The sequence below is a fragment of the Balearica regulorum genome, chromosome 30, assembly GCF_011004875.1.
Source record: "Balearica regulorum gibbericeps isolate bBalReg1 chromosome 30, bBalReg1.pri, whole genome shotgun sequence".
NCBI classification, from domain to species: domain Eukaryota; kingdom Metazoa; phylum Chordata; class Aves; order Gruiformes; family Gruidae; genus Balearica; species Balearica regulorum.
Window position 1 is genome coordinate 532,643 of NC_046213.1, and position 12,398 is coordinate 545,040.

At 69.5% G+C, this 12,398-nt stretch overlaps 3 protein-coding genes across 5 annotated transcripts in view; 2 read left to right on the plus strand and 1 right to left on the minus strand.

Annotated features, from left to right (window-relative positions):
- Positions 1 to 1,108: 1,108 nt before the first annotated feature.
- CARM1 (coactivator associated arginine methyltransferase 1) lies at positions 1,109 to 8,369 on the plus strand. The gene is made up of 16 exons (XM_075738077.1): positions 1,109 to 1,286; positions 3,613 to 3,738; positions 3,814 to 3,920; positions 4,014 to 4,118; positions 4,924 to 5,034; positions 5,302 to 5,479; positions 5,604 to 5,694; positions 5,803 to 5,884; positions 5,990 to 6,075; positions 6,191 to 6,280; positions 6,392 to 6,529; positions 6,858 to 6,947; positions 7,032 to 7,144; positions 7,265 to 7,342; positions 7,443 to 7,511; positions 7,601 to 8,369. Exons 1-16 carry the CDS (start codon positions 1,142 to 1,144, stop codon positions 7,735 to 7,737), a joined length of 1,746 nt encoding a protein of 581 aa, XP_075594192.1. The 5' UTR covers positions 1,109 to 1,141; the 3' UTR covers positions 7,738 to 8,369.
- Positions 8,370 to 8,500: 131 nt separating this feature from the next.
- The window catches only part of YIPF2 (Yip1 domain family member 2), a 42,444-nt gene continuing 38,546 nt past the window's right edge, over positions 8,501 to 12,398 (minus strand). For 2 of the 3 annotated variants that reach the window (XM_075738090.1, XM_075738091.1), the window contains exons 2-9: positions 10,574 to 10,619; positions 9,985 to 10,127; positions 9,809 to 9,889; positions 9,629 to 9,716; positions 9,430 to 9,546; positions 9,163 to 9,323; positions 8,900 to 9,082; positions 8,501 to 8,809 (exon numbers count right to left, since the gene is read on the minus strand). In XM_075738090.1, the coding sequence (XP_075594205.1) occupies positions 8,666 to 8,809; positions 8,900 to 9,082; positions 9,163 to 9,323; positions 9,430 to 9,546; positions 9,629 to 9,716; positions 9,809 to 9,889; positions 9,985 to 10,127; positions 10,574 to 10,604 (948 nt within the window). In that variant the 5' untranslated portion in view covers positions 10,605 to 10,619 and the 3' untranslated portion in view covers positions 8,501 to 8,665. Of the gene's footprint in view, positions 8,810 to 8,899; positions 9,083 to 9,162; positions 9,324 to 9,429; positions 9,547 to 9,628; positions 9,717 to 9,808; positions 9,890 to 9,984; positions 10,128 to 10,573; positions 10,620 to 10,699; positions 10,778 to 12,398 lie in introns of those variants that run through there. The other variant, XM_075738092.1, reaches the window with a different exon arrangement.
- On the plus strand, positions 10,841 to 12,285 carry TIMM29 (translocase of inner mitochondrial membrane 29). The gene is made up of 2 exons (XM_075738162.1): positions 10,841 to 10,958; positions 11,440 to 12,285. The coding sequence occupies exons 1-2, from the start codon at positions 10,841 to 10,843 to the stop codon at positions 12,093 to 12,095; spliced, it is 774 nt and encodes a 257-aa protein (XP_075594277.1). The 3' UTR covers positions 12,096 to 12,285.

The window sequence follows — 12,398 nt, forward strand, 5'->3', positions numbered from 1 at the left end:
CCCGGTTTCCTTTTCCTCGTGCCCTTCCCCTGGTGCCCAGTGCCGGTTCCTGGTGCCCTTTTCCCGTTCCCCCCTTTTCCCAGTTTTTTCCCTTTCCCGTTTTTTCCCCGTTTCCCCTTTCCCATTTTTTTCCTGTTTCCCCTTTCCTGTTTCCCAGTGTTTCCTGGTTCTACTGCCTTTCCCCCTTTCCCGTTTCCTGGTGTTTCCAGGTGTTTCCTGTTTCCTGTTTTTTTCCCATTCCCCCATTTCCCCTTTCCTTGTTTTTTTTCCCTTTCCCATTTTCTTCCCGTTTCCCCTTTCCCATTTTTTTTTCCTGTTCCCTTTCCTGTTTTTCCCCCCTTTCCCCCCTTTCCCCGTTTTTCGCCCCTTCCCCCTTTTTCCCCCTTTTTCCCGTTTCCCCTTTCCCATTTTTCTCCCTTTTTCCCGTTTCCCCTTTCCCGTTTTTCTCCCTTTCCCCCTTTTTCCCCTTTTTCCCGTTTCCCTTCCCCCCCTTTCCCCCCCTTTCCCCCCTTTCCCCCCCTTTCCCCCCCTTTCCCCCCCTTTCCCCCCCTTTCCCCCCCTTTCCCCCCCTTTCCCCCCCTTTCCCCCCCTTTCCCCCCCTTTCCCCCCTTTCCCCCCCTTTCCCCCCATTCCCCCCTTTCCCCCCTTTCCCCCATTTCCCCCCATTTCCCCCGTTTCCCCCCATTCCCCCCCATTTCCCCCCCGTTTCTCCCCCATTTCCCCCCCATTTCCCCATTTCCCCCCATTTCCCCCCCGTTTCCCCCCCCATTTCCCCCCGTTTCCCCCCATTTCCCCCCCTTTTCCCCCTTCCCTGTTTTTCCCCCTTTTTCCCGTTTCCCCTTCCCTGTTTTTCCCCCTTTTTCCCGTTTCCCCTTCCCTGTTTTTCCCTCTTTTCCCCCCTTTTTCCCGTTTCCCCTTTCCCGTTTTTCCCCCCTTTTCCCCCTTTTTCCCGTTTCCCCCCGTTCCCGCTCCCCGTTGGCAGCGCGGCCGCCGGGCCGCCAGGGGGCGCCGTTCCTTCTCCCTGCCCGCGGTGGGGGCGTGGCCTGCGGTGGGGGCGTGGCCAGCGGGGCCGGAGGGGCGGGGCCTGGGCGTGTCCATCGGCGCGGGCGGGGGCGGGGGGGGGGGCGGCGGCGGCTCCAAGATGGCCGCGGTGTCGGTGTTCCCCGGCGTGCGGCTCCTCACCATCGGGGACGCCAACGGCGAGATCCAGCGGCACCAGGAGCAGCAGCCGCTGCGCCTCGAGGTCCGCACCGGCCCCGACAGCGCCGGCCTGGCGCTCTACGGCCGTGAGTGCGGGCTGGGGGGGGGGGGGGAAGGGGGGCCTGGGGGGAGGGGAGGGGAGGGGGGTGTGAGGGGGGGAGGGGGTTTGGGGGGGGGGAGGGGTGTGAGGGGGCATGGGGGGCCGGGGGGGGCTGGGCGGACAGAAGGGGTGGGGGGTGCGGGGACGTGGGGGGCTCAGGAGGGTTTGGGGGTGCGGGGTTGGGGGGGGGCACCCAAGGGGGCTGCGGGGGGGGGGGGGGAGGGGGCTCTGCGCCCCCCCGGGTGGGTGGAGGGTGCTGGGGGGGCCCGATGGAGCCCGGGGGGGACTCCGGGGGTTTGGGGGGGTCCCAGCACCGTCCCCCCACCCGCCGTGGGAAGGGCAGCGGCAGCCGGGGGGGGGGGGGCTCGGCCGGCGGGGGGTCCCCCGTCCCAGCCGGCGTTTGCCGGAGGCTGCGGAAAGTTGGTTCCTGCCCCCCCCCGGCCTGAAAGAGCCCGAATTCGGTGACCTTCCCGGTGCCACCGCGGCCGCCCCGTCCCGGGGGGTCTCTCCGGCGGCCGCTGGCGAAGTAACGGGGGGTCCGTTCGCCGGGCGCGGTGTCGGAGCCCAGTTTTCTTTGTCTTCGTGCAAGAATCGTGGGTTTTTTTTTTTCCCTTTTTCTGTTGTGTTTTATTTTTTTATCCCCCCCCCTTTCTTTCTTTCTTTCTTTTCCCCCTTTTTGCTCCCTTTCCCGAATCCGGCGGCTCCTGCGCTTTGTGCCCGGTGAAGCTTGGGAATACGCCGGTGCCGGCGCGGTGCTGCCGGAGTCTGCCCGTCCTCTGCGCCTGGCCGCTTTCCGTACGATTACCGGTGGAGATGTCGGCTTTATGGCCACACCATCGCTGGGGGGGGGGAAATAACACCCCGACCCCCTGCCCTCCCCGCTAACGACACGTTCCGGTGAAATTAATTGATGGGTTCAAGTAATTAACGTGCGGCGCAGCGGCCCCGTCTTGTGCCGGCTTTGGAGGAGACCTTGTCCGCGGTGGGACGGGGCAGGGGAAACTGAGGCACGCGGGGCTGGCTCGTCCCTGAGCCTGCAGCTCGTCCTGCCTCGGTGCCGGCCTGGTGTTTTCTCGGCCCGGTGTTTCCCCACCGGCTGCTGAAGCTTCACCGCGGCTCAGCCGGGAGGAGAGGGGACGCCGGCGGGGAGCCGGACCCGCTCCCCTCAGACCAGAAATAAGGTTTTTAAGCGACTTTCCAGCGCCGAGAGCGAAGCTTTCCACGGAGCCCGGAGGTTATTTCGGTTTTTGGTGGGCGCCGAGGGCTGTCCGTGTGCCGGCTCCGTGGCTTCTCCGTCCCTCGCCGCATCCCGCCGCCGGCTCGTTGCCCCGGCCAGCGTCCAGCTCCCCCCCCCCGCTGTCTCCCCTTCCCGGCATCGTCTCCCTTTTCCAGGCATTTGCCAGAAAAGCCTTTGTGTGGCCGGGGCCGGGGGTCTCTCGCTGCCCTTTCAGCGCCGGGGCGGCCGCCGGCACATCTGCCGGCCCTTTTTTATCGGCCACAAAGAACCCGGAGGCCCGGGCTGACAGCCTGATTAACGCGGCTGGCGGGAATTTGCATTTAATGGCTTTGCCGAGCGGCGCCGCCGGCAGCGCCGGGCTCGGTGTGGGTGCTGCCGGAGTCTCCTTTGGGGCTGGAAGTGCCCCCCCACGCCCCCGGCTCGTTTCCCTCTCGTCACTCTGAATTAATCGGGCGACTTAACGCACCGCGTGGCCGGTCTGGAGCGGCGACGTGCCGGGAGCGTGGCCGGCGCTGCCAGGGCGAGAGGGGCCGGCAGCGAGATGCTGGAGAAGAACAGGTTTTGCCGCAGCGGCTCGTTTGGTTTTTCCGGCGGGGCACCGCGTGAGGACGGCAGCGCTGGCTGGAGGTGCTAATTACCCGCTCGCCGCTCCCCGGCTTCAAAGCGGCTAACGAGGGAACGCCGTGACGCGGGTGGCGGGAGGCCGGTGCCGATCCCGGTTTGGCCACCGGCAGCTCGGTCCGTTTCGCCTCGTCCTTCCTCGCGGCGTCGCTCGGCTTCACCGGGGCCGGGGGGTCCCCACGGATCCGGCTGCCCCCCGCCCTGGCAGTGATGGGCACCGACGTGTATTTCTGGCTGATACCGCGCACCCCCTTGGCCGCGTGCGGGGGGGTTTGTGTCCCCCCCCGCCGTGCCGCGGAGGTTAATTAGGCTAACGACGTTTCTCCCGGTCCCTCGGCATCCGTCTACCGTGAGGGAGAGGGGTGTGGGTTTGGCAGCCGCTCGGTGGAGCTGGTGGGGGGGGGGGGTTCCCGGCTCTCACCCCCCCCGTTCTCTCTCTCTTTGCCCCCCGCAGATGAAGACGTTTGCGTGTTCAAGTGCTCCGTGTCCCGCGAGACCGAGTGCAGCCGCGTGGGCAAACAGTCCTTCATCATCACGCTGGGCTGCAACAGCGTCCTCGTCCAGTTCGCCACCCCCACCGGTGCGTCCCCCGCCCCGGACCCTCCTGCGTCCCGTCCCGTCCCCCCGGTTCAACCCCCCTTCCCTCTTTCTCCAGATTTCTGTTCCTTTTACAACATCCTGAAAAACTGCCGCGGCCACAACACGGAACGGTCGGTCTTCAGCGAGCGGACGGAGGAATCCTCGGCCGTGCAGTACTTCCAGGTGAGCGACGGCCCCGGCCGGGCACCGTCACCGGCGCGGATTCGGTAACGGCGTCCTCGGTGACATCGGCGTCCCGTCTGTCCCCCCTCCCAGTTCTACGGGTACCTGTCCCAGCAGCAGAACATGATGCAGGACTACGTCCGGACGGGCACCTACCAGCGAGCCATCCTGCAGAACCACAGCGACTTCAAAGACAAGGTCAGCCGGGCGCCGGCCGCTACCATAGTTTTGGTGAAACGTGCCTCGGTTTGGTGTCTGGTTCCGGCTCCTGCTGCCGGATTGCTGGGCCGGGGGGGTAATTACCCACCGGGGCGGGAAGAGGCACCTTGAGTTTTGGCCTTTTCTCCCTTTTTCCCCTGTTTTTAATCTGTTCCGGTGCTTTCCCGACTTTGTTTTCACCATCTCCTCAAAAAACACGGCCGGTGGGAGGAGGGACGGTGGCCAAGAGCCGCGTGCCGCCGGCACCCCGCACCGTCACCGCTGATCCCCTAATCGGGGGGTTATATATAGGATCAAAGAGGATTTGGGCACTCTTAATCCCGTGCTTCCCCACGGCACCGGGAAGCAGCCGGGGCCGAGCCCTTGGAGCCGCCGTGGTTCCCCGGCACGGTTCGGCGCAGCGCCGAGGTTTGCCCTGCCAAGGGGAGCCGGCTCTGGGCGGGCCAGTCGTTACAGGAGCTTCTAATGAGCGCTTCTAGGGGGTGGGTAACGACTTGCCGGAGTTAGTTCCTTCTCCGGAGCCCGTTTGCTCTGCCGGCAATCGGCGCTGCGGTGGGGGGCCGTTTCCCTGCCCCGGTTGGGCCGTGCCGGTGCTGCCGCCTCAGGAATCCAAATCTCGGGGTCCCTGGGTCTCCCCGTGCCCCAGACCGGAGCCGAGGGACCCCGATCCCGGCTCCGGTGTGGTGATGCCGGGAGCGGGGCGGGATGGGAGCCCCCGCGGCCCGTCCCCGGCTCCAGAGCGGGTGCCGGTGGTTCACCGTCTCCTCGCCGTCTCCCTCCCCAGATCGTCCTGGACGTGGGTTGCGGCTCCGGCATCCTCTCCTTCTTCGCGGCGCAGGCTGGAGCGAGGAAGATCTACGCGGTGGAAGCCAGCACCATGGCCCAGCACGCGGAGGTGAGCGACCCCGGTGCCGGCAGCCGGGCAGCTCGTGGCTTTACCGAGCTGGGCGGTCTCACGCCGACCCCCGTACCCGGTTTGAGCCGTACCCCTGCCCCAGTACGACCCAGTATCACTGGGATGGCGGCACTGGGACCGTGGCGCCGGCGCAATTCGGGGCTTTACCCACTCGGGGTGGGGTGGTTTCCCCAAACCGCGGTGCTTCTCCTCTCCCCCCCTGAACATCCCCCCCCCCCCCCCCCCCCCCGGTGTTTCCCGCGGCAGGTTTTGGTGAAAAGCAACAACCTGACGGACCGGATCGTGGTGATCCCGGGGAAGGTGGAGGAGGTCTCGCTGCCCGAGCAGGTGGACATCATCATCTCCGAGCCCATGGGCTACATGCTCTTCAACGAGCGGATGCTGGAGAGTTACCTCCACGCCAAAAAGTACCTGAAACCGAGCGGTGAGTGCCGGGAGGGGCGCCGGGAGGCTTCCCCGGTAGAGACGGAGGGTTGCCGGTATCCGGGGGGGGTTCGTTCTCGCTCTGCCGGCCGCCCCCCGGCCCAACCCCGCCTTCCCCGGCGCAGGGAACATGTTCCCGACGATCGGCGACGTCCACTTGGCCCCGTTCACGGACGAGCAGCTCTACATGGAGCAGTTCACCAAGGCCAATTTCTGGTGAGTCCGGCCCCCGGGAAGGGCCGGGGGGAACAATCCTGACCCCCGGGAGGGGTCTGGGGGGGCCAGAGCCGTCCCCCCCTCACGTGTGCCCGTCCCCTCCCGCAGGTATCAGCCGTCCTTCCACGGCGTCGACCTCTCCGCGCTCCGAGGGGCGGCCGTGGACGAGTATTTCAGGCAGCCCGTGGTGGTGAGCGGCCCCGAAATCATCCGGGGGGGCTCTGGGGGGGCTCCAGGGGTGTGGGGGGGGGGAGCCCAGCTGCTGACCCCGCTTCCCCCCCCCGTCTTCCTCCAGGACACTTTTGATATCAGGATTTTAATGGCCAAATCGGTCAAATACACCGTGAATTTCTTAGAAGCCAAAGAAGGCGACTTGCACAGGTGGGTGGCAGCCGCGAGGGACCCGGCCCGGGCACCCCAAAGCCTTCGGGCACCCCAGGGTGCTGGGGGGGGGGGCTGGAAACGCCCCCGGTGATGGTCTGGCTTTGCCTTCCAGGATAGAAATCCCCTTCAAGTTCCACATGCTGCACTCGGGGCTGGTGCACGGCTTGGCCTTCTGGTTCGACGTCGCCTTCATCGGCTCCATGTACGCGCCGTGGGGGAGCCGAGGGGGGGCCGGGGCCGTGCCTCACCCCCCCCCCCCCAAACCCCTTATTTCTCTTTTTTTTTTTTTTTCTTTTCTTCCCCCCCCCCCCAGAATGACGGTGTGGCTCTCGACGGCCCCCACCGAACCGCTGACCCACTGGTACCAGGTCCGGTGCCTCTTCCAGTCGCCGCTCTTCGCCAAAGCCGGCGACACGCTCTCAGGGACTTGCCTCCTCATCGCCAACAAGAGGTGGGGGGGGGGGGCACGGGGAAAGGGGGGGGCACGGGGAAAGGGGGGGGCACGGGGAAAGGGGGGGGCCGGGCCCTTGCCGGAGCCGCTGTCCCGGTTTGGGTTACGCCGGCCGCGATCTGGTTTTGCCGCGGTCCCTCGGTAGCTGGGGGGGGGGGCCCTGCCCCAGTTTCGGTGCCGTATTTATAGCTCGCGGCGGGGATGGCCACGGCCCAGATGCCGTTCCCGGTGCTCCACGGGGAAGGGGGGTGGCCAGAGCGACCCAACCCCCCCCCCGCCCCCTCTCCGGGTGCAATTTGGGGGTCTCACGGCCCGCGTCCCCCCCCAGACAGAGCTATGACATCAGCATCGTGGCCCAGGTGGACCAGACCGGCTCCAAGTCCAGCAACCTCCTCGACCTGAAAAACCCCTTCTTCAGGTGGGGCCGGGGGGCTCGGGGGGGGCTGGGGGGGCCCCGGTGACCCCCCCCAGGCCTCACTCGCGTCCGTCCCCCCCACCCCAGGTACACGGGGACGACCCCCTCGCCCCCCCCCGGCTCCCACTACACCTCCCCGTCGGAGAACATGTGGAACACGGGCAGCACCTACAACATGAGCACGGGGATGGCCGTGGCCGGTGGGTACCTGGGGGGGGGCTCGGGGGGGGGGCAATCCCCCCCCATCGGCGACGCCAAAACCCCCGGCTGGGGGGGTACGGCGTTACCTGACCCCCCCCTCCGCCCTCTCGCCGGCGCAGGCATGCCCGCGGCGTACGACCTCAGCAGCGTTATCGCCGGCGGCTCCAACGTCGGCCACAACAACCTGATTCCTTTAGGTGAGCGCTGGGAAGGGGGGGGGGGGCTGTGGGGGGGGGTCCCAGCATCCCCCCCCCACCCCCCCAAAACCTCACCCCGCTCCCCCCCCCCTTCCCGCAGCCAACACCGGCATCGTGAACCACACTCACTCCAGGATGGGCTCCATCATGAGCACGGGCATCGTCCAAGGTAACCCCCCACCCCGCCGGCCCCCAGCCCCGGCGCCCTCCCGGGAGCCCCCCCTGACCCCCCCACCCCACCCCCCACCTCTCCCCCAGGCTCCTCCAGCGGCCAGAGCGGCGCCGGCTCCAGCACCCACTACCCCCTCAACAGCCAGTTCACCATGGGGGGCCCCGCCATCTCCATGGCCTCCCCCATGTCCATCACCACCAACACGATGCACTACGGGAGCTAAGGGGCTCCCCCCCCCGGGACTGCCAGCGCCAGGAAAACCAAAAACACCCGTCGCAGACCCCCCCGGCCCGCGGCGGGGGCCGCCCAGGAGGATTTTTGACCCTCCTACGATAGACGAAGCCGCCCAGCCCATGCTCCGCCCGCCACCGGACCCGGATGGGGTTGATTTTTCTTTTTTTGGGTTGTTTTTTTTTTGGGGGGGGTGGGGGTGGGGTGGGTGGTGTTCTTCTTGGGGTTTTTTTGGGGGGTTTTGGTTTTTTTTTTTTTTTTAAAGAAAGACCGGAGCCGCCAGCAGCCCCGCGTGCCGTCTTCCGTAACAGCCGGGGAGCTCGGGGTGGGGGGGACGCCCCGCACGGGGACGGGGGAAGGCTGAATGTACCAAAAGCTCCTCTTTTGGCCCCGGCGCGGCCCGCGGGGGCAGGCAGGGCTCCTCGGCGCGGCCGGGGTCGGCGCCTGGACCCTCCATTCTCCCGTTCCCCCCCCCCACCGGCAGCCCCGAGGGGCGCGGCGGGGACCCCCCCTGTGCCGGGGCGGGGGGTGCGTGCGGCCCCTCGCCGGGCCGTCGCGGTAGGAGTAGCGGATCTGCTGTTTTTTTCGGCTGTAGTACTGAATAAACGGGAGGGTTTCGAAGGATCGCGGCCACCCGCTGCTTCCACAGCCGCGCCCCGGCTTCGGCGCAGACCCCCCCCCCCCCCCCGGGGACCCCCCCGCCACCCCGTGGGGTGGTTTTGGGGCTCCCCCCCACACACTCCCCAGGCAGGAGCCGGCGCAGGGTGGGGTTTATTTGGGTCAGTTTGCATAGAAACCAGCTGGCGGCTGAGCGGAGCCGGGGTCCGCCGCGGCACCAAGGGGCACCGCGTCCTTCCGAGGGGCTCGGTGGCACGGCCGGGGGGGTCGTCGTGTTGTTCCCCCCCCCCCCACACCCCACCTCACCGTGCGGGGTGGGTGCCCGGCAGGGAGACGTTGACGCCGGGGAGTTGCGGCACGCGGCTGCGCAGCCCCTCGGCTCCCGGCGTGGTGTGCGGCGGCGAAGGGGCCGGGCCGGCGCTCGGCGGCTGCTGGTAAAAGTAGAGCTGGGGGGGGGGGAGAAAACCCACGGGGGGGTCACCGGGGCGGACGCGGAGCCCACGGGACCCCCCCCGGTTGCCACCGCCAGCCGGTACCTTGCAGCCAACGGCGAGGAGGGCGTGCAGGGAGACGACGGCGGCCACCACGGCCAGCGCGGTTGCCCGTCCGTCGGCGCGGACCAGCGGCCAGAAGGTGAGGGCCAGCACCGACGCCGAGAGCAGCGCGGCCACGGCCAGCAGCAGCCACTGCAGCCAGGCGGCCGGGATCAGCCACAGCACCTGCGGGGACAACGGCGCGTCACCCCCGCCCCGTCGGGGAACCCCGGGGAACCCCCCCCCCCCACCTCCCCGGCGCTCACCGCGGCGGGGACGTAGGCGGAGAGCGAGTAGCCGTAGACGCAGACGGTTTCCAGGAACGTGTAGGCGCCGGCACCGCGGCTCTGCCGCCACCGCAGGAACCCCCACAGCGCCAGCGGCACCAGCCAGGCGTAGCAGTAGATGAGGGTGGCGGCGATGGTGACTGGGGGGACGACGCAAAGCGGGGTTTTGGCACGGCCGGGGGCACCGTACCGCTCGCAGAACCCCCCACCCCGGCTCCGCGGTGCCGGCGCCCTCCAGCCGCTCACCGGTGTGGAAGTGGGGGCTGTAGCGGTACGCGGGGGACGTTCGCTTCTCCGTCAGGTGGGAGAGGTTCCCGCTGACGGCCAGGGCGAAGACCAGCGTGGCGCAGATCCAGAACGGGCCTGGGGACGGGGACGCGCCGTCAGCCAGGAGCCGCCGGCACCGCGCTCCGCACCGGGACGGCGCCGGCCGCCCGACGCTCACCGTACAGGTCGGGGTTGTTGCGCAGACGGTGACGCACAAAGTTCTTCCCCGGTAACGGCGTCACCGAACCCTTGATCCTCTCCAGCACCTGCCGGGGAGCAGGGGGGGGGGCGGGCAGAGCCTCAGCCGGCGCTGACCGTTACCGGTTGTGCCGGTTCCGGCGCCGGCGCGCGCCGTTACCTGCTGGGTGTCCACGTCGAAGAAGGCCTGGTAGTACTCGAAGGTCCAGAAGCTCCGCGGCTGCCTCTGCCCGCCCAGCAGCTGCGGGGGGTGGGGGGCTCCGTTAGGGCCCGTTGCCCGCGGGCAGGGCTGGGGGGGCGGCGTGGGGGTCCCGGTGTCCCCGTCCCCCCCTTCACCTCCGTCCGGTCGCTGTCGTCCCCCGGGGGTTCGGCGTCCTCGGGCTCCACGTCCACCGCGGCGTGGCCGGGCCGCTGTTCGCCGGCGCGGGGGGTCGTGGCGTCGGGGGTGGCCGAGAGCAGCTCAGCCGCTGCCTCGAACTCTGCGGGGGGCGAGGGGGGGCAGGAACCCCCCGGCCTGCCGGGATGTGGAACGGGGGCACCGGGAACTCCCCCCACACCCTACCGGGACACGGACCGGGGGCACCGGGAACCCCTAACCCTGCCGGACCGGGGGCACCGGGACCCCCCCCAACCCTACCGGGATGTGGAACGGGGGCACCGGGACCCCCCACCCCGCCGGACCGGGAGTACCGGGACCCCCCAACCCTTCTGGGACACGGACCGGGGGCACCGGGAACCCCCAACCCCGCCGGACCGGGGTCATTTGGGCTCCTCAACCCCACCGGGACACGGACCGGGGGCACCGGGACCCCCCAACCCTGCCGGGATGTGGAACGGGGCCACCGGGACCCCCCCGAGGTGCCGCCCGGGGCTCAGGGCCGGGGTTCCCCGGCCGAGGGTACGGACAGGCCCCGCTGAGACTCACCCTGAAACCGGAGCTCGCCGGGGGCGGCCATGGCGGAGCCTCTCGCTGCCGGGACAAAACGCACCGCGGTTGTTCGGGACCCCCCGCTCCCGGTTCCCCCCCCCCCCGCTCCCGGTCCCCGCTCACCGCCCGGCTCCGCCGACGTGGTTCTCCGCCCCCCCCCCCCCTCCGCGCAGCCCGCGATGGTTCCGCCCGGTCCGTCCCGCTCCGGCTCCCCCCCCAGCCCCGGTCCCCGCCGCTGTGGTTCCGCCCCCCCCTCCCGCCGCGATGGTTCCGCCCGGTCCGTCGCTGGGTCCGTCCCGGCGGGAGCCGCTTCCGGTTATGGCGGCGGCGGCGGTCGGGGGGGGCCGAGGCCTCTGGGGGCGCCTCGCGGAGAGTCGGATCGGTGAGGGGGGGGCCGGGGGGGCCGGGGGCGATGGGGACCCCGGGGGGGCTGGGCCTGGGGCGGGGGGGGCACCCCTGGGGCTGGGGGGGGGTCCCGGGGCCTGCTCGGCCCCCCCGGCTGCTTTGGGGGGGGGGGAGGCAGCCAGGACCACTCACTCGGGGCGGGGGGGAGGAATTGGGGGGCAGCCCCCCGTGCCCGGGTCGGGTGGGGGGTCCCGGGGGGGCGGCTCAGAGCAGGGGGGGAGTATCAGGGGTCAATGGGGGGTGGGGTGGGAGGGGTCCCGGGGAGGTTCCGGGGGGGGCCAGGGGGTCCCGGGAGGGTCCCGGGGGGTCCAGAGGGTCCCAGGAGGGTCCCAGAGGGGTCCCGGGGCTGACCCAGAGGGTCCCGGGGGGTCCCAGGAGGTTCCAGAGGGTCTCAGGGGGGTCCCAGAGGGTCCCGGGGGGGTCCCGGGGTGCCCCCGCCCCAGCTGACGGTTCCGCAGGGCGCTGGTGGCGGGCGCTGCTGCAGGACTACGCGTCGGCGGCGCGGGAGGCGGCGCTGGGGGCTCGTCGCCGTCCCGGTGCGGCGGCCGGTTCCCTGGCGGGGTTGGCGGGAGCGATCGCCTGCGCCGCCGCCGTCCCCAGCGCCGAATCCTTCGAAGCGGCGACGGTGGAAGCGGCCGGGACGCTCCTGCTCCTCTCCCCCGGCACACGCAGCCCTTCCGCCGACCGACACGTCCAACGCCTGCTGCGGCGTCGCGAAGCCGGCCGGTTACGTTACCGCAACTTCCTCTTCTTGGCGGTGGTTTACGAAGACCCCCACGCCGACGACGCGGCGCTCTACCTGGCGCGGTGTCGGCATTTACGGCCGCGGTGGAGGGAGCTGCCCGGTCGCCTCTTGGACGTGGGGTTCTGGGGGCGTTGGTGGGTGCTGGGGGCCCGGTTGCGCGACTGCGACATCAACGAGGAGGAATTCGGGGGGCTGCCGGCCCGGCTGCGCCGCCTGGACCCCCGCCAGCTCCGCTCCCACCGGAACGAGAGCCAATTCCTGGAGAAATTCCGGCCCGTCGCCCTCACCGAGGACGACATCCGGCGCGCCGAGAGCGAGGACGAGGCGGCGGGGGGACGCCGCGCCGAAGGACTCGCGGCTCGACGGTAACGCCGGGGATTCGTAACCGGGACCCCCTGCCCGGCCTCGGCTCGTTCAGCTCGTTAACGCCGCTGAATTCTCGTTTGTAACTCGTCGTTTATTTAATTTTCCTTCACGACTCCTTAACGCGGCCGGATCCCGATGGATTCACCCGCCGGGCCGTTCGTTAAGGCGACTCGTTATTAATTTTAAACGTTAAGACGTCTCTCGTTTTCCGTGCGCCTCCCTAATTACCCATCCGCCGGTCGTTAAGACGTTCGTTAAGGCGTCGACGCACCTGCCGCCCCCCCCAAAAAATTATTCGTAACCGGC

Excerpts from the sequence above, each read along its gene's own strand:
- CARM1 (XM_075738077.1), top strand. The coding sequence starts at position 1,142 with ATGGCCGCGGTGTCGGTGTTCCCCGGCGTGCGGCTCCTCACCATCGGG. Across the intron at positions 3,921-4,013 it reads CGGCCGTGCAGTACTTCCAG|TTCTACGGGTACCTGTCCCA; the intron begins GTGAGCGACGGC and ends CCCCCCTCCCAG. Across the intron at positions 5,480-5,603 it reads AAAGTACCTGAAACCGAGCG|GGAACATGTTCCCGACGATC; the intron begins GTGAGTGCCGGG and ends TCCCCGGCGCAG.
- TIMM29 (XM_075738162.1), top strand. The coding sequence starts at position 10,841 with ATGGTTCCGCCCGGTCCGTCGCTGGGTCCGTCCCGGCGGGAGCCGCTT. Across the intron at positions 10,959-11,439 it reads CCTCGCGGAGAGTCGGATCG|GGCGCTGGTGGCGGGCGCTG; the intron begins GTGAGGGGGGGG and ends ACGGTTCCGCAG.